Source organism: Pagrus major, chromosome 1 (assembly GCF_040436345.1).
Source record: "Pagrus major chromosome 1, Pma_NU_1.0".
Taxonomy (NCBI): Eukaryota; Metazoa; Chordata; class Actinopteri; order Spariformes; family Sparidae; genus Pagrus; species Pagrus major.
The window spans coordinates 15,303,986-15,325,695 of record NC_133215.1 but is presented as its reverse complement, the minus strand read 5'-3'; the positions used below and the strand labels follow the sequence as shown (position 1 = coordinate 15,325,695).

The following is a 21,710-nucleotide window of genomic DNA, read 5'->3' as shown; positions in this document are numbered from 1 at the left end:
TCTAAATGTTTTGGTGGCTAGAAACTTATTTTTGCGTAACTATGTTACACTTTAATTTATCATTTATATGCACTATTTTAACACAGTATATCGTAGTTATAAGCAGCTGTAAGGACATTTAAAGTGTTAGTAAATATATCATTTAATTTAATCATTTATTACACGTTATATGCTGCTCATAAATGCTAAATTGGAGCCTTAAAGTAAAGTGATACAAGTGTATTTTATGCCTGTACAGTCAGTGCAAAAATAAGATGAACCTCACCGTCTACTGGGAATCAAAGTCTGCCATACATTTGAGCAGAAGCTCATCAGAGATATCTCCGCTGTTTTGTTCAAAGTCCTCCAGGCTCTCTAAATAGTCCTGGTCTTCCTGGCTGTCTCCCCACACATCAGCAGACCCCTGTGGACACGCACTACTCTGCCGGGCCTGGTTTGGTGCCTGGCTTGGTGCCTGGCTGGGTTCAATGTTGCCAGCATCGTCCATTAAGTAGGCCTGGTCTTCATCATCCTGTCCGTGAACAGAAGGCGTTATCAAACACTGCAACACTGACTTTGAGCTTTAAAAGAAGACAAACAGGATTTTCTGGCAAATTATTTAGAAAGGATGCTTGTTAAAGTCAAGCAAACAAACCAGTGTCATGATGTAGCTGACACAGATCTCTTGAGGCAGTGGGTAACCTGGAAACATGTGAAATGATTATCTCAGACAGATCAGTTGTCCTACAGTTGTAAGTATATAAGGAAATCAGTTCTAAAGGTCATAACATACTTGAGGACCTGAAGTTCTTGCATTCAGGGTCGTGACACTTCTGGTACCACACTTCCTCTTTGAGATCCACAACAATCCTGCAGAGGAGGACGAGACCAAATCAGAAGAGTGTACAAACAAAGTCAAGACTGTCAACAAAACACCAAACATACATACATGATGTTGTTGCTTTTATGAAACCTTCCCACGTTTTCACACCAGCGATATTTTACGATGTCGTACACAAGCAGTTGTTCAGCAGCAAAGTAGTTCCATCGTCTGATGCCTGTTGGATTAAACATAGTAGAATCAGTCTTTGCATACTATATTATACTATACTATATTATACTATACTATACATTTTTTTGACATACATTCAGTTCCCTGTTTATTAGATACAGATGGGTAAAACTAATGCAGTTTAACTCAACAAGTCCTGCAATGACTCCTACATTCATGAAAGTTTTAATGTTAAACTGTTGAAACTGTTTCAGAGAGGTGTCGATCAAACTGAATGGAGGATGTAGTTTGTGGTGCTCTTAAGCTGTACTGCATTATACAAAAAGGTGTTGTTATTTACCTTAACCTCATTGATATAAATGGGATGGACAAAATAATAGAAACATCTCAGTATAACACAACAGCACCACAAACTACATTCTCCAAAATGATCAAGCAGTTGAGTCAGTTTCTCTCTAAAATAGCAAAAACTGAACATTATAACCTCCATTAATGTTGGAATTATTGCAGGACTGCACTTAGACAACTAAGTCTAATTCAAATATGACTGACATTTCTGTTATTTAACTTTAAAGCAGCTTTTAAAACTAAGAAAACACAAGTTCAAGCTATATCATGATGGTGACTAGATATTCGATAGCAACAATCTGACAGGATGTCTAGTGCCACAGCAGTATATCTGTATTGTATTTGCCAGCCTACAAACATAGTATACAGTATTTCTAGCACTTGTATGTTGCTATAAAGAAGCAGGAATGTCTGTTGTTTAGGGCTGAAACTCTAATTATTGGTAATGTAAGTTATTTTGTCCACTAAAAAAAAACAAGGGTTTTCTGCTGTCGTTATCATGAACTTAATATCTTTGGGCTTTTAACTGTTGGTCAAACGATGTACAAGATATCTGAAGCTATGACCTCGAACTTTAAGAATTTGGCATTTTTTACCGTTTTCAAGTGTTTTGAAAGTAGGGCTGCAAATAATGATCATTTCTATTATTGATAAATCTGCGAATTATTTTCAAGATTAATCGTTTGATCTATAAAAAGTGACGTATTCAAATTGCTTCTTTCGTCCAACCAACACACTAGACTCTACTAGACTTTACTATTATAAATGATGAATAAAAGAACATTTAAGAAGCTGGAATCAGGAAATGACTGAAATCGATTATCAACATAGCTGACGATTAGTTTTCTTTCAATTGACTAATCAATTAATCATTGCAGATCTATTTGAAAGTGACAAATCTTTTTGCAAAAGCATATCCTGAATCAGCCCCAACACTTACCTCCATGTATTCCATCCTTTTTAACCACAGTTAATACAAAGTTGTCCACTTCGAGATGAGGGGACGACTGGCAGCCAGAGAGTAAGTCTGAGATGGAAAAAAGTTACAAAAATTAAAACTTTTTATGCTGGAAAAGTTATTGATAAATCAAGTGATTATTTAATGCACTATATGTGCACGTCTATCCACAATATAAAAGAAGTCTCAGTGTCAGTTCAGTGTTACCTGGATCTTTGGCTGATTCCTGCTCGCAATGAGGCCTCAAGGTTTTGGCTTCCTTTGCTCCTGGGACGTCCCACGTTAGAATCTTCTGACCTGTGAAACTAATGATACACATAAATAAACTCTAATGCTGTGGTTTGATGAAAGGCACAATTTCAGCACACAGAAAAGTGAAATAAAGCTGCTCAATGTACCTCAGATTACAGATCAAGGAAGCCAAGAAAACACTTTCCTCCGGAGAAATTCCCTTCTCATGTTTGGTAATAAACCTGTTGTCGTCTGCCACCGTGAATGCAGCATTCTTTCCAGCTTTTGATGACTTGTAAAGGCGGAAATTTCTGTTCTTGGTGTAAACACCTGTTTTTGTAAATTATAACAACAATTACATATCCATAGGTACATACTAGCAAGGTCACTTTGGACTCCGGGAAATGTGATGAGCATTTTTCACAATTGTTTGACTTAATTGATTAATCTTAAGAATAATCATCAGCTCTGGATATAAGGGTAAAATATGACAAACTTGTGGTTTCTCTTACCAAGATCAACAAAAAGGCAGTCCTGGCCGTCCTTGTTTTTCACCTGGAGGAACCTGAGGTCTCTCTCTCCCTGCTTGCGTCTCTTGGCCTGTGGACTCTCAGCCGTCTCACCTGCCTTTGATGGCTTCTCCCCAGAATCAGCATGTGTCCTGCTGTCAACACATAATTGAGAAAATGTATACAAAGTGATGATAACAGAGATACAAAACATCTTTTTTCAGAAGGTCTGAAAAACAAACCGTGTTTCTCTGTTTTCTGCCACCGAATTCATCTTATCATTCAGGCAACTTCCACTTTTGGGTGTGCTCAGGACTGGTTGAAGGATTGCATGGATAAACCTACCTAAATTAAAAAAGGAGAGTATATGAACTGAAGGTACATATGGAAAAGGTTTTGTTGACTTTTCACAACATGGAACATACCCACATGTATGTTGTCTTTGAAAGCTGCATTCTGGAGATTGAAGATGAGATGTCGACTGAATTTCACTTCTGTGCTGGAGTCAAGGTTGAGGATGTTGTTTGAGGAGCATTTAATCCCATAAACTTCCATCAGCTTGTCACAAACATACTGTCAACACACAGAACACAGACAGGTAAGGATAATACATCTATGTTGAAAGAAAGTAACAAGATAAAATACGCAATGTATCCAGATGTTCCTCCTATATATGAATAATTACAGCCAGCAAAAGCATTTTAAGCCATAAGTTTTTCATATTTTAGCATTTTTGACCCAACCATTAAAATCTGGCAAAGGATTTAATTAATAACCTACGTTCATAGAAAATGCAATATGGCTAAAAGAAAGAGCTCTCTCAATTGACAGAATTTGGCAACCCTGAAGTAAAGCAGTGCCGTACAGCTTGAAATTAAAAGAGTGATAGATGAGGATAAAAAGGAAACGGAAGGATTTCTTTTTCCTTGACTGACATTTGAGCTATTATTATTGTAAACATTTGAATCACATCTTGACATAATTTGCACTGAAATGTCATGTCTTCCAAGTCAAATGTTGTGTTTTTAAAAATCCACTTCTTATGTTAACATCTCTTTTTAATTGTTGCATCTAAGATGTTTGTTTTGAAGACAATGTTTAACGCTTTAGATCGCATTGTGCTCAATTCTGACTGTTTTCTGAGTTTCAATTTAAATGTCATGGAAATGTGTTGTTAGGGACATCCCTAATGTCACGTAGATACTTTTATAACACATTCTTTGGCTTTGTAATTGTTCAACTGAACAATCTCTGAAGCATTATCTATATGTGAAGCAAGCTGCTCCATAAAAATATGTTTGAACAGAATGTAGGAAGATAAACTATGCAGATACAAGAAGTGCCCTACCTGGATAAGTGAAGACACCATAGCTTTCCCATCAGCATCTTTGTTTGAGGGCTTGTGAAACTCCAAATCAAAGTAGAGCTTGCAAACAGTGTCCTCTGGTATCACCTCATAGCAGTGCATCAACGACTGTGGGTAAGTCCTGGAAAAACATCAAGAGACAAATCACAATCAGTGCATATCATTGTATTTTTTCCAAACACACAATATAAGATGCTCCTTATTTTTAAATACTTTATTTTGAAATTTTGAAGCACTTTCAAATGTTCATACTCTCAATGCCTTACTATCACATCTAATTATTATTATATATGCAATTGCGAAAAATAAAGTTTGCAGAATTCCTTCATACCCACTGCAATCAATGTCTATTGTCACTAATATTGTTTATTTTAGCAGCTGTTCATTTCAACGCCAGGTGATAACTAATGCATATAATGACGCAATTGTTCAATTCATCGAAATATTAAACGATTTTTGGTTTATGTCAGTGATTATGTTAAAAATCAAGCATTTTTCAAGGAGTATATTCAAATTCAAATATATTTCCAACATTTACTGTTAAGATTTAGCATTTTTCCAAACTTTCAATACTTTGTATGAACCCTGTGAACTGATATTTACTTGTAGTAATGCCACAGCTCACTGTAACTGGTAACCAGGTAGATCCTTTGACCCAGGGGTGTGTTTTCTTTTTCAAGTGCAAAAACATGGACAGTCTAGGAAATGAAGGCACAAGTGTCAGCGATCTCCCTTCACACACAGGATGGAAAATGAGATAGTCCTGTATCAGCAAATTCTCATGTTACCTCTTTGCAGCTCTGAGCGAAGCTGATCGCCATACTTTGACGAGGGAAGAGCTTCCACACGGAGGACGGCTGGCATGGCCACAGTCGAGGTTTGTAGCGTGATGCCAGAGGATTCAGCTGGAAGGACTGAGCGAGCTGCTCAACCTTCTTCAGTCGGTCTCCCCACTTCCTCATCCTCAAGTGCTTATTAATCACTAATATATGACTCTTTATTGCACCCACAGGGCTGCTGGTTCATCATTTATCCACCTGCAGAGTGAGGTCAAAGGTCAGCTACAGTGCAGCATCCTGGAGATGGTACAAATTTAGTGTCTTGCTAAATGTGGATTATACATGGAGGTGTTTGTGCTATTTAGCCTACCTTCAATGGTATGAATAGGGCAGACAAAATAATAGGACTGTTGTGCATTAGTTTAAACTTGGTGTACCTTAAAAACTGGCGACTGAATGTGTGTCAAAAACACAGTATATAAATGTAAACAGAGTGCATGTTCATTATACAAAACATGATGTAAAATGATTATTAAACATAATAGATTCTTACAGATATATACTTAATATAGAATACATCAGCTCCAAGATCAAAGTGTCGTTTACATCACTAATAATAATACAAACAAAAGACTCTGAAAGGAGCCAAACTCACAAATTACTACTTTTACTTTGATATTTCAGTACATTTTGCTGCTAATACTTCTTAACATTTACCTTAAAAGTAAACGCAGTAGTAAAGTAAATATATGTATTGCTATTTTGTTAGTCAGTGCTAGAAGAAGTATTCAAAAGTATAAAGTATAAATGCACAATTACAAAAAAAACACTAATTACAAGTAAAAGTCCTGTGAGAAGAATTACATTGGTATTGAGATTAAAATGAAAAGCACCCATTAGAAAGGCTCATGTCAGAGTTATAATATTACATATTATGAAACAACCTGATGGATACAATGACTTGAATACTTCTTCCACCACTGCAGACTGTAGAGTAGCTTATGGTTGAGCAGGTAACGTTACATCCTAATGAACCACGTTAATTCACTCGAGCTAATTCAGACCGTAGCACTAACGTTGACGTAGCTAACTAGCATAACATTGACCTCAGCTGCCGCAGTGTTTTTAAAAAGTTGGAAATGACTCACCATCAGCTGCGGTTCATAACTCAAACAGTCCAGTCGTTTACGTTGCCGTTGTGCTAATGTCTGTAGTTTATTCAGTTATTTCTCTCTCGGTGAAAACTTGTCAAACTCCGTCTTATTTTGTATTTTGGCGCGTCTTGAACCGGAAACACAGCTGTTTCCGGTGTTGTATCGAGCTCTGTTTCCTCGTCGAGATGTGCCTCCCCTGGCCCCGCCCCCGTCCGAAATGGCCCGAAGGGCGAAGGGAGCGCGCGTTCACAAAAAGCTCGCCCCCGAGCTGTTGTGCTCGTACCACAGAGGCACTGTGGAGAGAGCTGAGGTTCAAAACTGACTTTTTTTAAAGCGATTTTTGTCTGAAGATGTTGTGTTGTAGAAGTGAAATCCAAATTTCATGACTGTCTACTTATATTTTTAAACTGGGACAACAGCACATATGTTTGTGTTTTTATGTCTTTATTAACACAACCAACTACTGTTATTTCTATCAATAAAAAATATTATATTTGTGAGAGACTTTTCATTTTGAATATTATGGACTTTTGGAAAAAAGTATGCTCATTCATTTATAGGCTAAATATAAATATTATTTTATCATATTTGTCTTAAATCCAGCTCCATTATAGCAGGTAAAGCACATCCTGACAGCTTGGAGTATTACTGTCAGATACTGTTCCCCCTCTGTTCAATAGGAAAGGAGGCTTGAAAGAGGCTTGAAAGATGTGTGAGCCTCCTTTCCTATGGAACAGAGGGGGAACAGTATTTGACAGTAATACTCCAAGCTGTCAGGATGCGTTCCCCCTGTTTTAAATGGTCAAATTTAATGATATCGAACTGTCACAAACAAACAACAATTACTGTTTTTGATGATCCCAGCTTGGATTTCAGTCTGTACTGTTTATCAGATGTTACAAACTGTAGTCTAATGATAAAAGAAACTCGAGGAGATGCTTTAAGTACAAGCAGTGTAGGCATATTGTTAGTATCAAAGTACAAGATAAAGACTTCCGGCTATGTTTTTCAAAAATAAAAGCTTTTCAGTGCCTATACTGTACGGTATATCTATGGAAGCCATTAAAGAAAAACAATGATGACAAACTCCCCTTTGATAAAAATAAATAAATAAACATTCCCATGGTAGGTCATAATTATGAGTTAAAAAGTTTACATTCTGTGAAATAAAAGTAATAATTATGAGATAAAAAGTCACAGGATACATTTTGACTTTTCATCTCATAATTTTTACTTCTTATCTCATAATTATTTAGTTAATTTGTGAGTTCAGAATCAAATTTAGTTTGCATCTTGTCCTGACATGAGTGAGTGATTTTGAGAAAACAGTTTTCTTTGGCATTGGTTGTATGTTATTATTGCTGCAAATGTTGCTGCTGATAAATAAAGTGTTGAATAAAACATGATAAAGTGCCCTCTGCAGTGACCCAATGTGCAAAAGAACATGATAAAGTGGGGTGGGATGCCTTTCCAGTTGAGAAAAAATGATAAAGTACCCCTTTTTCTCCCCTGCCCATTAAACAACCTGATTTCACCACTGGTGCATAATTCTGTTTAAAAGGTTTGCATATAATTTGCAGGTTGAATGGAGTAAATTTACAATTGTTTTTTACATTTAGATTTTAAGGCATTTAGCATACGCTTTTGTCCAAAGCGAACATAGATTATCCTCTTTAATCTGACCCATTCCTCATTAGAAGTAACCAACAAAGATCTGTATAATTATTCCAGTCCACTGATCCTCCACTACAGCCTGGTACTGCCTGGATCTGGATCTGGGGTGTTACTCTTCCTGCTCCTCCCACCGAAACTGAACACTTATGGAAGTGAGCTTCAGCAGGCTCATACTCTGCCAACAAGGAAGGAAGGAAGTGAGAGGAAGTCAAGAGGTGGAACATAACTTTGCCTGCTGAATAGGAATTTGCCGCCCCATCTCCAGGGAACACCCAAGACAACAACACCATATACAGCACATAGTCATCAAATAAGTATTTAGTCCAGTAAGATGTTTCCATAATTAGACACAATTTTAATTTAATTTTTAGATTTGATTCAAAGATTTTGCACTACTTTTATATCAAGCAAAGTATTTGTACAGACTTTCATACAATTTAAATATATTTAATATGTATAATATAAAATGAATATGACTTTGACAAGGAAACTAGTGTCTGGTCTAGCTATTTAGCTGGACAAACAGACAGTTTTTATATGAATGGATTAACATTTTTTCTAACAACCAAAGAAAAATATTCAGTTAGCTCAATGCAGTGGCAGACTCAGTCTGTTTCAGGGGCAGGGGCAAAAAAATAAAAAGGGCACCAGCTGTATGCTGTGGTGGACCAGCACACAGAAAGTTGTAATGAATGTATGGCATACCTGCCAAGGCTGCGAAAAAGAGGGAGTTTTTTCTGGGTTATTGGCAAATGGCCTTCCCTCCACACCCCTGCCCGCGTATGGGCTAAAGGCTGACCAGCCACCAGGCTACTTGTGGAGGGGGATATCCAGCCTCTCCATTTTCTCCAGCCCAGAGAGAGTCCGGCAGCAAAAAGTGGCTCCAGAAGAGAAGTATAACCAAAGAAGGGCAGAAGCCGGCCGGTCAGGAGGGGCTGCAGCAGCCGAAGAGGGTTGTGTGTTTACTGGGTAAACTACAGTTTACGACCCCCTGTATTACCACCGCCATGAAGTAACAGAGGAGAAGCCGGAAAATGTGATGAAACCAAGCGGACTAGCACTTACATTTCTGGGGAGGTGTATGTCGGTGTAGGGCATCCATCTATGTAGACTCACTGCAAAGGCATTAATTATGCTTAGCTCTGCACCAAAGATTTATAGAATAAATACAAGGATATCAAGGTAAAACAACTTTAAACTAGCCCTAAATTCATATCTCACTGTAAAATGAATTTAAAAAATGCAAAAAAAAAGTGATCACAAGTCGACATCATTGACAGGAAGATCATTAACAAACAGGAAGGAAAAGAGGAGGAGGAGGAGGAGGGAATGGTGGAAGAAGTGGAGTGGATTGGAGGGCTTGAACGAGCGCAGGGCTGAGCGAGGGGTCCAATTTTGTGTTATAAAAGTTTCTGCACAGTTTGACCTCCGTCTAACTGATTTTTATTCTTTTTTTTAATTATTATTATTTATCTTTATCTTTGAAATGAGCCAGTGTGAACAACCATTCCCTCACATTTTAGGAAGCACAATAAAGCTGGCTAAGTTGGAAGCTGAACTTCATGAGTCAGCATTCAAACTAATAAAGAGAAAAATAGAAAAACAACAATTGTATTGCTGGGCTGGGCCATTTAGATTTCTGTGGTTTGTATAAACATGTCCAACAAATCAGTAAGAGCCTCCTACAGTAACTCAGTAGCCCTATCAGAAGAAATTACTCGGCACCAGGGCTCCCAGTGGCATGTTACTTCCTTTCACAGGAAACAGAAGGAGTTGCTCAGTGAGATAATGTTTTTCCTCTTCCCACCTACTTCTTGTTATTCTGCACAGAATGATCACATCCCTGCAGTTTGATGTACATCGACTTGATTCTGAGATAGGTGCTCCCAGAAATTAATTTTCTTTTCTTAAGGTATGTTCCTTTAAATGATTTTAACATTTCAGCATTCATTTAAGTGTATGATCATGTATGTTTGTCTTTGCTGTATTCCAGGGAAAGATAACTGGTAATAACTAGAGGGCTTGTCTAAACAAAGTATTTGAGCAACAAACAGATCATCTCATTTCCGAACTGTGTATGGCGTCATGGAATTTCTTATTCAAGTTTGGTCCTGCAGTGCTTTTCTTTGATTTCTTTTTCAGCCAGTTTGTGCCAGTAGAAGACAGGAAGAACCCTTCACAATGTGGGACAGAAGAACGCTCCTTCTTGCTGCAATCCTTTTCATAACTCTCTCCTACAAAGTAAGTACTATTTCTAAATCAAATACCCATTCAGTCTTGTTTTATTAGGAAAAAAACTCTTGTCCCTTGAAAGTATATTTTAAATTCTCCACTCAATTAAAGGGGACGGCAGTGGAAGCAAAACTACTGGACATGGCCCCAAATGCTGTGGATGTCATATACACCGGATGCCGTGAGCAAGCCATGGAGAAGTTTATTCATTCAGGCCTGTTAGGACAAGAGCTAAACCACACTGAGGAGTTCCAGAAAGAATGGAGCGCAAATACCAAGTGTGACAAGCTGATCCCTGGTGGAGTAAAGGAACATACGACTGCACTTGGTGTATTTGTGAATGCACCAAGTGAATCTGATTTTATAAGGATCTTTAATGATGCCGTAGCGACAACAGGTGCAAACATTAGCACCTACACAGACGACTTCCACTTCAAGTCTCTTTACTTCCTGCTCATGGATGCAATTACACTGCTGAATCCGAAGACGTGCAAGACTTTGTATTATCTATCAGAAGAAAACTACGCACCTAAAAAGGGCTCAGAGGTGAGATTTGGAAAGTTCATCATCGTTGATCCAAGCTATAGTGAATATCTTAAGGACAATGATATGGATGGGTTGTTCCTTTTCAATATCAATTCCTGCTTCTATGCCAACCTGGGAGACAACATTTGCCGTAAGGACGATTCAGCACTCTTATCCACAACTGAGGTGTTCACTGTGAAGGATGTGAAAAAAACCACTGACAAGAATGATGCTATATACACCGAGATTTTTTTGAATCACTCACGACTGGACAGCATGAATGACTGTGACAGTTTTTCAAGGTAAGACTCACATCCTCTTGATAAAAATGAAATATTTTGCTCAATCAAGTGATTGCTCACAAATACTGAACTTGGAATTATGAGGTTAAATCTGAATCTTGATCAAAACTGTGTGTGTGAACTTTGAACATAACGGAATTATGAGTAATTAAATAGAAGCGTTTCATTTTTGAAACCAAGACCTCATAGTTTTACCTGGCTGTAATTATAGTAAACTTGAACTGCACCACACCCAAAATAGTCTTACGCTTGACCAACAGAGAAAACACCCTTCAACAACCACGCCAACACTTTCAGGATACAGCTGATTTGACGAATGCCACTTGTAGGCTGTCTGTCCCCAGATTACAAACCAGACCAGCATAGCAGGTCAATTGGAAACATTATAAAAATAATTCCCCAAAATGTGTTTGTGAAAACATTTTTGGGTCTGAAATAAGTCATTCAGTTGCTGAATCTGTGTTTATTTTAGTTTACTGGGTGTTTCCAAAGGCAAGGAGTCACATTGGGCGGACTTTATTTGCATTAAGTAGCCTACACCTCAACTTTATGCAAATAGGGAGATCTTGAGAAACTACTTGTTTTTGAGCCTTTAAGATGTACTGATGATAATGATCTCTGTCTCTTTGTTTCCATCTCTTTAGGTCCCCAGCTGATGTCTCCTCCCAGTGGCTTGTGTCGGTGCTTGTGGCTTTATCTCTTTTTTTCTTTAGCTGTTGAGCAAAAACAATGAGCATCTCAGAATGCTCTGAGAGTTAAGAGAGTGAAGAAGTTGCATTGTTTGTACAGTTTGTTTTCTTTTACAAAATATAAACCTGTTTTGCTCTGATGTCTGCCAGTCAAAGTGCTGCAAGCTTTTGTAGTCAGCTGCAAAAATGTCGCTTTTTTTATAACATGGACTGAAATCTTTTCTTTATGCATATCAACAAAAATGTACATTAATATCAATATATCTGAGATAAAGCAAATCTTTTTTTTTTTTAAATATGGGTGGGGAAGGGCATTGTATGCTTTTATTAGAGAGTGTACAGTAAGGATGTGACAGGAAATAAGTGGAGAGAGAGAGAAAGAGGGGAAAGGACGTGCAACAAAGGTCCCCGGCCGGACGGGAACTGAGTACGTGACTTACATGCATTATGTTCATGATTAACGCCTCAGCCAATGACAGAGTTTGCGCCAAAATAAGGCAATTTCAGGTGATAATATCAGCTTTTAGATGTTTGTGCTTTAGAATAAATACACAATAAACTGGTTGAACTGTCTTTGTCTTGCATTCTACTTTTCACACATGTATGTTTGTTCAAGGACTGACCTTCGAGTACCTTTTACTACAATATCAGCCGCTTACAGACAGGGAAGTTACTAAAATGCATGCTTACTCCCACCTTATTTTGAACCAATTATTCAGGTTTAGTTCACATTGTTTCAGTAGCAAATGTACATTTGTCTGATGGACCAGTTTACAGTGATTTACAGTATAGTCACCTGGGGATTGTTTGCAGTTTGTACAGTTCTTCTTCATCACTACTTAATCTATCAGTGTTGAGATTCTGCTCACAGTCACAGCGTCCAGTATTTTTAGTAAGATATTTCTTTAAGTGTTTAACTCCTTCTAAAAACCACAATACCTTTATTTAATCGTTACGTTTCAATCAAAGTTACATAAACAACATGCAAAATGTAAACATCTTTGACAGCTTTAATCCAACATGAAATGGATTTAATCTCATCAGCCTCTGAGTGAGTTGGCAAACAGTGTGTCAGTGTACTATTGTGTACTGTCATTGGTCTGCGCTCGGCACATGTCAAGTCAAGTCAAGTTAAAGTTTATTATAGCCCAATATCACAAAACATGCCTCAAAGGGCTGTACATATAATACAAATGGCAAATCAGCAACAGTTAGCAAAACACACACACAAGTATATAAAAAGCATTAATAACAGAATATTTGTTGTAAGGTGTTTTCGGATGTAACACCACTGTCATTACAAATAATTCAAATAAAATAGTTGATCACATATAGACACAATGTGAGCTTTTATTGTATTTTTGTATCAGTATACAACAAAACACAAATTCACCATAAAGGCTATGAATGATTGTGTCTGGGTGTTTGCAACAACAAACAACAATTAAAACACACTGTACGTACACTTACAATGTACAAGAAAAAAATCATACTTACAGTAAATACCATCTCTTACAGTCCCAAAAAATCTTACAATTTTAATTAATATCAAATAATTAATCACTTTTAAAATGGCACATGCTTTCTCCAACTAAACAATCACAGCAGCAAGCACTTGTGAATTTACATTCTGTCACGACATGCATGAGAAATCCAACCAGGATTGTTTAATATCAGCGTCACTACAACAGATTTAAGGGTATTATCTCTGCTAGAGCAGCAGTTATACTGTTCCTGCAGTTATTGTCGATGAAATCCACTGAGTAATGGTCTGATGGGATAAAATATATGTCTACAGAGTACAGTATTTACTCTAATGCATATACCACTATGTTATATAATATACTGAGTGTAACATGAAACAAATGTCAGAAGCAGCTTGAAGTACTTAGTTCATGATTCTGACAAGGTATCTTAGTTTCTTCCATATGACCAGATGAATGAATGAATGAATGAATGAATGAATAACTAAATAAATAAATAAATAAATATTGAGCTCAGTGGGATATTATACAAACAGAAATGAAATGATTAATTTTGGACCTTTGCCTTCTGACACACAATCGTATGTATATATACATATATATATATATATATATATATATATATATATATATAAAACAAATCAAATCAACAACATGCCCAGATTTATAAGCATTCACCACACCCATCAATATTAAATAATATTCATCAGCTCATGTGAACAAAAAACTGTCAGATCAACATTCGTCAGCTCAAAGTAATGTGTCTTTAGCTGGAGTGTGTCCCTGAAGACAACTCATTGTTTTTATTATTGAGCTCAGAACTGAGTCTTGACCTGTTTCCACGGGAACACACGCTCTTGTCTTTGCTGAGGATGCTGGTGTCGACCCGAGACAGGGTGCACATGCTGCTCTGGTGACCCGGTCGAAGTCTCGTGTTTCGGAGCTCCAGCTCATCGTAGCTTGAGATCCGGACAAATGGACACCAGCGGAAAACCCGCTTGAAGCCGGCCCGGAACCTGCACCCACATCAAATCATGTTGTACATGTAAAGTAGGCCTACCTACACATGTGTTTTGTTGTTGATGGGGAGATTTATTTTTACTCACCTGCTGTTGAGGCAGCAGTAGATGATGGGGTTGTACATGGTGGAGCTCATTGCCAGCCACAGCACTGACAGGTAAACCTGCTGGATGTACTTCCACTTGCTCAGAGGCTTGTTAAGACCCGTCACAATGAAGTAGACATGATAGGGGAGCCAGCAGAGGGCAAAGGTCACCACCACGATAATCATCATCTTCACTACCTGCAAGAACAACTAAAATTATCAGCTGCTTTTGGGTTTGTTTTGTTTTTTTTTGTCTGATTTCTGTTTTTTGTCACTTTTATGCCACATAACATCTGATTCATCTTCAAATTATAAAGTTGCTTGTTAGCATGTTAGCAATCAGTTGTTTATGTACGTATGTATATTTAAGGATAACTTTCAGAGTAGATATGGCCATTTATACACCATGTCCGTCCTCTCCAACTGGAGAAACATCAGACTTAAGAAGCAAAACATACTCTTGCCCACAACATGCCACTTCACTGTGATATTGAATGTTTGAAGCCATGACAGCTCTTTATATTTTTTTTTGTCTTTGAAGTTGCAAGTATGTTGTCTGTTTTCCTTCATTATGACCATATTGGCTTTTCCTTTTAATGAGTTCAAAGTGGCTGCCGTATGAAGAAAGGGAAAGGTCAGTGATGACGCACCACACACAGCAGGTTCCACTTTGGACGGAGGTGAGAGCGACGCAGACATCATCAGTGCGTCGCAGTACAATACAGAGCTGTGAGGGGTTGAAAGGAGCGGGCAGTTATTGTAGCATCATCAGAAGCTCATCTGCTAGACGGAGATGAGAGCGACTTCCTCTTATCTCCAGCCCAGATGGCATCTTGTCAGCATAGGCCTTTGAATCAGGCCACACATTGTCTTGTAGCTTTGTTTCCTGACATTTATAAATCCCTTTTATCTCTCACGGCTCAATTTTGCCAGCAATCTCAGCCGGTGATGATCTTTTTTCTATAAAGCCCTCGAAAAGATTATAAATGGCAAACCTACACCTGTCTCCGTCTCTATTTCTGTACACTGAATGGTATCAAAGCAACATCCCTACTGTCAATCTCTATTTTGTAGTTCACATTGTTGCTTTCTACACTCATTCTACAGATAACTATGAGTTTAACTAAGATAAAATTTTGTTATTTGATAAGTCGCTGATACGCAGTTTAGGAAATGATTTGCGTCATTTATTTGATAAAATTTCACCCAAAACATCCTTTTATAACTGAATACTTCCACAGCCTATCTCCTTACACTTTCTCTTCGATTAACCTGCAGTTTTTACGTCTAACAATATTCATTATTCGCAGGGCTATCATGATAGATGCTCGTCGTGACAGCTGTGATGACCCTAATCCCTGTTTAACCCGACCCTCACAGTAGCTGCTGCAAAGCACACTGTGTAGTCTGACTGATGACGTCTAACTGCTGTGGCCTCCGGATGCTTTTCTCTTCTTCTGGGCTGCAGCTAAAATTGAAAAGTTATGTTTGAGTCTCTAGCAATACATGACAACTCAAAGTGTACTAACTAACGTCTGTTTTATCTGTTTAGAAAGTAAAATTAATTCCCTTTACAGCACTGAACCGATAAGCTTTGCAGCTATGCAGGACACATTTTACTGATCAGAGCTGTAAGTGGTCCACAGTGTTTTGTCACACAGCAGAGACCTGATTTCATTTGTTTTAGTTGTCTGTGTAATGTGTTCTGCTTTCTCCCAAATCAGCAGTCGTCCTTCTAAACATGTGAATCATTATTGCTTTGGTGGAATGATGTCCCTGCTTGAAGTTTTTCTTTGTTTGTTTGTTTTTTTTAATTCAAGTAGTTCAGTGCAGCTCCTTTAAATTTCACTACATTTTTGATTATTTAATTGTTATTCTTTCTGCTTTGTTGCTTTAACACTTATTGCAAATGACAGATAGAAAATCATCAGCATTGAAAGAAAAAGTGTGAGTTTTTTGATCATGCTGCAGCGAACTTTGAGACGATCACTGCCCAGGGCATCTTTCAACCATCCAACACCACCCCAGGGAGGAAAGGAAGAAAGTCAGGATAGGAGACGTGTCTCCATTACGCAATCCAGTGGAGGACTACAGCGGGACGAGGAGAGGTTGACTGTGTTTACATCATTGATGCTGGGTGCACAAACACAGTCAAAGTTAATGGACAGTTTTCACCTGATGTTGAATTTTTAATGTAAAGGTGGCGACCATATTATCATCACTTTCTTGGCTGCCGTTTATATTCACCCCAACGCAATTTTCAAAAATTTACTACAGAATTACTTCCTGGGTGTTTTGTCTACATATATAAATAACTGTATATCTGTTTTATGTTTTTGTAGCATGAAGGATTTTACAAACTGTCATTTTGTTATGCAACCCTGTTGTATAATGACGAATAAATCACCTGAACCTTGAAACTAGACCCTTATTTTCTGCAGAAAAGGAACCAGCTTCAAAACGTTTTTCTTTGTAAGTCTTTGTAACATTTCGCCAACAAAAACATTTACATAAAATAGGATATTTTTTCCTTTCAATTACCAAACTGCACACAGTGGTTTGACAACCGTAGTGTATTCTTTATTCTTTGTTTGGACCCTCGTTAGCATCCACAAAGTGTTCACTAGTTTTCCATGTTCTTGATTTCATTTATAAAAAGGCAAAAGCTTATTTACATGTATACATCATCTGGTAAGAAATGCCCCTGTAAGCCTCTCCTCAACTCACACTGACTAAATTAATAGAAGGAAGTTTAACTTTAGAGTAAGTGCATTCAATAAATGAGGTGTTTACCTTTCGCTTGGCCCTGAGCTGTCCATGGTAGTTATCAGATGAGTCTCCTGGGATCTCCCCTCCCCACAGAGTCACCCCCACAATGGTGTAAGTGATGCCCATCACCACTAAGGGCAGCACGTAGACCAGAACTGTCACTATGATATGATACCTGCACAAGTGGAGAGACACAAGTTTTTTAATTGACGAGTAACAAGCAGGATGAAGAGAAGGTGAACCATGACATATATATCTGGGGTTGATGATAGACACAACCAGATCATGCACAGAGAATTTTACAGAAAAGAAACAACATTACAGCTTAGATTTGTAAAGGTAATGATGATAAAGGTTCGTCAGAGTTCTCACATGAAGGAGTCGTCAGCCATGCGGGGCCAGGCCACGTAGCAGAGGGTCCTGCGGGGCAGAGTTCGGGTGGTGGAGAAGTAGCAGAGAGGGAAGGCCAGAACCACGGCCAGACTCCAGATACAGACGATGACTCCTGTGGTGGCCTTCGCCGACAGACGAGGCTTCAGGGGATGGATGATGGCCATGTACCTGCAGGTCAGAGGTCACAACGAATGGTGACTCCATGCTAGTCAATGCAAACATTACAAAACAGTTTCACTTAATGCAAACCTGACATATAAACCTGGTAGCTTATAGGCATGACCATTATCACAACTGGTGTTTTGCCGACTGGGTTAGTGTGACTCAATGTATTGCTCAGATGAATATCTGTATATTGTATATTCCTATCTTGTAATATATCAGACTTTAATTATTTGTCTGCCTGCTCATCCCTGTGTCCAAGACCATTTGGTTATTTAAAAAGATCTAGGCTATTTAATTGTTAGGTTATTTAGGCATTTTGTTGAAAGTCAATAAAAAGTAGTGTAATAAGTAATGTATTACTCTACACAGACAGTAATTTTTTAACGTAATATATTACTTTAAAATGAAGGTAACTAGTAATATGTAATATATTGCATTTTGAAAGTAACTTGCCCAACACTGTTGGTTTCCTAGTATGGATTTCCATTGTTTACACCATCTCAGCCTGAGGGGACATTGCACACTCTCACCTGTGCACACCTGTGGTGACTACAACTATAATAACTCTCTTTGTTTCTGCTCAATCCATGTCTAAGTAGTTTTAAATGTTTCTTTCCCGTCTCTTCTCCCATATCTGCATCTGTCATTCTTGACTGCTGTGGCTCTGATAGACTCATTTGAGATCATAGCTCTCAAATGAGCTCCATGAAAGAATGAGGTCATAAGAGTTAGCACATAGTGTATTGTGCTGAATTTAAAGGTGCACTTTGTAGTTTTGGAGTTAAGTTTTAAACCGTAGAGTAAGACCTTCATTGGCCAATTTTTTATGCCTAAACAAACTAAATAACCAAACTCTCTTCATTTCCATGACTGAATAAACTGAATAAACAAAACAAACAAACAAAAATTAACTTGACTGAATTTAAGAAGACAAGCTGAGGTACTTTTGTGATTCAGAGTTCTAGTCATAAAAAACGTGTCATCACAATCTTATCATTGTGCTGTCATGTGTCACCTAAAATATCAACAGCTAGCTACTCCTGTTGGAGCCTGTTTGTTCCTGCTTTGGTATTTAAAAGTATAACATTGTGAGGGTATAAAGACTAAATTTAATAACCTATTTCATGGTTAGCAATGTTTTCTTTATTGTAAAAACAAACAATCGTGACTTTTCTAAAAGTGCATTAAAGACACATGATATGTTTTCTTTAAAAAAGGAGAGAGTTTTAACTCATCATTAGCAATTCCTTTGGGGTCGTGCTTGTATCCATCTGAAGAATCTTCGATATTCAATCACCTTTTTAACGCTACATGTTGCGAGCTAATTGCTGACTTTATGTGTAATTTGGTGCTGAGCAGGGAGTGAACAGCGTCTTTTTAGAGCTCTTTTGCTGAAAACAGCCCGCTGATGCTATGAGAGTACGTAAGTAACTTTATTTATACAGCACCTTTGGTGAGCAGAGACATCACAAAGTGCTTCACAGAGGCAATATTTATAAAAATACATTTTACATGAAACAGTAAAAGCAGGGGAAAATAGAGAAAATTACACAAAGGCAAATCTAAGCAAACGGGTCCTGAGCTGTTTTGTGACAGCATCCACCTCAAAAGCACAGTCTCCTTTAGTATTAGGCTTAGATCGAGGTACCTTAAAGACATGCTGGTGACATAGGACCCATTTCTTAGAGGCAGGTTACAGAGATCTATAAATGAGGCAAGAACTTTAAACTGGATTCTGTATTTGATGGGGAGCCACTGGAGAGCAATCAAAATGCAGCATTTTGGACCACTTGCAATTCCCGAGGCAGTTAAAAAGGACGTCTGGGCTCCTCCTTCATACATGAAGGCTCATAATTGGCGCTTCTCTGATAACATGCACACACACACATGAGAACGCATACATGCAGCCAGGGAGAGAGGCACAAGCATAGATGTTAGGAACTCAGATCCAGGTTATAATCGACCCTATCACCAATGCAAATGTTGTCAAAGTATCTTTCTTCAAAACTACAGATAAGCTAAAACTTTAAGTTTGTTTTGGTTCAATTTTCACATTTTTCTCCTGTCACAATGCTGTGCTCACACTCCGGTTAGGTTTAGGCACAAAATCCACTTGGTTAGGGTGAGGAAAACATTATGTTTTCACATTATTTTGGTCACAAGTCTTCCTCCCTTTTTTTCATCAATCAGTTGTTTGGTCTATAAAATGTGCCTGATTGCGAGTGAAGAGGAGTGTGTGAGAGTTTTGGTTCCGATTATATCGACCCTTGGTCTTCTACACACCTGTCAACCCACGTGTGCAAAACTTGAGAGTTGTCAGTTCATTAATTAAAAATATTGCAAAATGTAAACTGCAAAACATTGTAAATTGTAAAAAATAATCTGTATTCCTGCAGACACCTCTGTGCAACAGAAAACAAGAAAACTGAAATGATTAACATACACTTCTTAAAATTAGTTAGGCATATTGGGATATGGGTGCGTTAGGGATGCACGAATTATATCGTTGTTGGCTTAACAAGTGCAGCATCTACACACAGTAGGTGGTGGTTTGCAACCTCTACAGTTGTTTTGTGACTAAAAACAGAGAAGAAGCCACACATGTCGGCACTGCTGTGGACTTTTTCTTTAACAAGAACAACACAACACGAGGGAAAAAGTCTTCACGTTTAATCAGAAAATCTTATCACAGCTGTGGAATATCAATAAAAATCAGTTTCTCCTCACTACATCTTAGCCCTTCTTGCACTCAGGTGTGCATGAAAAAGCATAAAAATGCTGCTTTGTATTGTCGATTATTTTATTGGTATCGGCCATGAGAGTCAGGTAATTATCGATTATCGTCTGGTATCCATATCGTTCATCACTTGGGTGAATAAAAGTCAAATGAAATGTGTCGATTGATGTTTGGGGACCAAAAATATTCCCAAAATAAAAACTCAGATATGTCACAGACTAACTAACTAATTTTGAGTCTCTGTCTGATATCATACAGTCAGTCCCCACCTGTCGATGGCTATAGCCGTCATGGAGTAGATGCTGGCGAACACCGCAGTGACCGGGAAGAAGTTGTGAAACCTGCAGTACACCTCTCCAAAGTACCATTCTCCGTGAGCCGCGTAGATGAAGTTGATGAGCGTGTTGAAAGCGGCCATGGACACATCGGAGAAAGCCAAGTTCAGCAGGAAATAGTTGGTGACGGTTCTCATCCGCTTGTGCGCCAGAATAATCCAGATCACGATCAGGTTTCCGAACACGGCCACAGCCAGCACGGTGCTGTACGCCACCGACCACAGCGCGATGCGCCACGCCGGCTGCACGAACTGGTTGGTCAGATTTCTGGTTGAGTTGGACTCATGGCGTTCAGAGGCCATTCCTCAAGTGTCCTCAGTCCGGATCTGACTCTGTCCGCTGCTGGCAGGCGACAGGCATCACTTTGGCACCTCTGGTGCGCAACATACGCGCCAGATGTGTTAACATGTGACCAAAGAGACACAGAGATGAGAGAGAGACAGACAGAGAGAGAGAGAGAGAGAGAGAGAGAGAGAGAGAGAGAGAGAGAGAGAGAGAGCAGATGCATGTGTAGCACAGATCAGATACATCTGTCAAAGGCTGTCACACTGATATGAGCACCACGTCTGTTATTACAGCATAAGGAGCAAATGTATAAGTTTTGTCTGAGCAGCAGTTTTTTGCAGTGGAGGAGTAAGTATTCAAATCCTTTACTTAAAAGCACTAAAAGCACAAATGACAAATTTAAACTCTCTGGCCTGCACTGGAAAAAGTAACTTTAGTAAAAGTAGGATCAAATGATCAACAGGTGTGTACTTTGGTCCAGCCAGTAAGACTATTAGCTCATCAAATAGTGACTTTTACCTCTAAACTCTGGTAAATGTCCAAACTGTGTCACTCTGAATGGAGGAAACTGTCTTGTATTAAAACTGCAGTGTGAGGCTTTGAATAAGTGTGATGCAGTTAATCCTTAGTGCCATCAGCATAAAGCTTGTAGCTTCAGGGTTTTATGTAGGTTGCACTG

At 38.4% G+C, this 21,710-nt stretch overlaps 3 protein-coding genes across 5 annotated transcripts; 1 reads left to right on the top strand and 2 right to left on the bottom strand.

The window, feature by feature from the left end:
• Positions 1-124: 124 nt before the first annotated feature.
• Positions 125-5,421, bottom strand: primpol (primase and polymerase (DNA-directed)). 2 transcript variants are annotated; one of them, XM_073473829.1, is made up of 13 exons: positions 5,192-5,421; positions 5,007-5,101; positions 4,386-4,524; positions 3,463-3,610; positions 3,280-3,382; positions 3,041-3,192; positions 2,696-2,858; positions 2,505-2,602; positions 2,280-2,366; positions 929-1,037; positions 773-849; positions 635-681; positions 125-511 (listed from the first exon to the last, which is right to left on the bottom strand). In XM_073473829.1, the coding sequence occupies exons 1-13, from the start codon at positions 5,363-5,365 to the stop codon at positions 269-271; spliced, it is 1,635 nt and encodes a 544-aa protein (XP_073329930.1). In that variant the 5' UTR covers positions 5,366-5,421; the 3' UTR covers positions 125-268. The 2 variants fall into 2 exon arrangements, with proteins under 2 accessions (XP_073329930.1, XP_073329940.1); XM_073473839.1 differs by having other exon boundaries at positions 3,041-3,189.
• Positions 5,422-9,852: 4,431 nt separating this feature from the next.
• LOC140995532 (ecto-ADP-ribosyltransferase 3) lies at positions 9,853-12,331 on the top strand. Of its 2 annotated transcripts, none has more exons than XM_073465547.1 (4): positions 9,853-9,922; positions 10,153-10,251; positions 10,354-11,069; positions 11,714-12,331. In XM_073465547.1, the coding sequence occupies exons 2-4, from the start codon at positions 10,192-10,194 to the stop codon at positions 11,787-11,789; spliced, it is 852 nt and encodes a 283-aa protein (XP_073321648.1). In that variant the 5' UTR covers positions 9,853-9,922; positions 10,153-10,191; the 3' UTR covers positions 11,790-12,331. The 2 variants fall into 2 exon arrangements, with proteins under 2 accessions (XP_073321648.1, XP_073321656.1); XM_073465555.1 differs by having other exon boundaries at positions 9,854-9,922; positions 10,157-10,251.
• A 138-nt stretch (positions 12,332-12,469) lies between these two features.
• On the bottom strand, positions 12,470-21,048 carry LOC140997639 (neuromedin-K receptor-like). Its single transcript, XM_073467598.1, has 6 exons — positions 20,681-21,048; positions 17,489-17,677; positions 17,141-17,291; positions 14,349-14,545; positions 14,110-14,258; positions 12,470-12,486 (listed from the first exon to the last, which is right to left on the bottom strand). The coding sequence occupies exons 1-6, from the start codon at positions 21,046-21,048 to the stop codon at positions 12,470-12,472; spliced, it is 1,071 nt and encodes a 356-aa protein (XP_073323699.1).
• Positions 21,049-21,710: the final 662 nt, after the last annotated feature.

What these genes read in the sequence shown, in the direction of transcription:
- primpol (XM_073473829.1), bottom strand. Translation starts at nt 5,365, where the DNA reads ATGAGGAAGTGGGGAGACCGACTGAAGAAGGTTGAGCAGCTCGCTCAG. An exon ending in TGGTGTCTTCACTTATCCAG is followed by an intron (nt 3,611 to 4,385) that starts GTAGGGCACTTC and finishes GTGTGTTGACAG; the next exon opens with TATGTTTGTGACAAGCTGAT. An exon ending in GGAATCAGCCAAAGATCCAG is followed by an intron (nt 2,367 to 2,504) that starts GTAACACTGAAC and finishes TTTCCATCTCAG; the next exon opens with ACTTACTCTCTGGCTGCCAG.
- LOC140995532 (XM_073465547.1), top strand. Translation starts at nt 10,192, where the DNA reads ATGTGGGACAGAAGAACGCTCCTTCTTGCTGCAATCCTTTTCATAACT. An exon ending in TCATAACTCTCTCCTACAAA is followed by an intron (nt 10,252 to 10,353) that starts GTAAGTACTATT and finishes ACTCAATTAAAG; the next exon opens with GGGACGGCAGTGGAAGCAAA. An exon ending in GACTGTGACAGTTTTTCAAG is followed by an intron (nt 11,070 to 11,713) that starts GTAAGACTCACA and finishes CCATCTCTTTAG; the next exon opens with GTCCCCAGCTGATGTCTCCT.
- LOC140997639 (XM_073467598.1), bottom strand. Translation starts at nt 21,048, where the DNA reads ATGGCCTCTGAACGCCATGAGTCCAACTCAACCAGAAATCTGACCAAC. An exon ending in AGCTCAGGGCCAAGCGAAAG is followed by an intron (nt 14,546 to 17,140) that starts GTAAACACCTCA and finishes TTGTTCTTGCAG; the next exon opens with GTAGTGAAGATGATGATTAT. An exon ending in TACTGCTGCCTCAACAGCAG is followed by an intron (nt 14,259 to 14,348) that starts GTGAGTAAAAAT and finishes ATGTGGGTGCAG; the next exon opens with GTTCCGGGCCGGCTTCAAGC.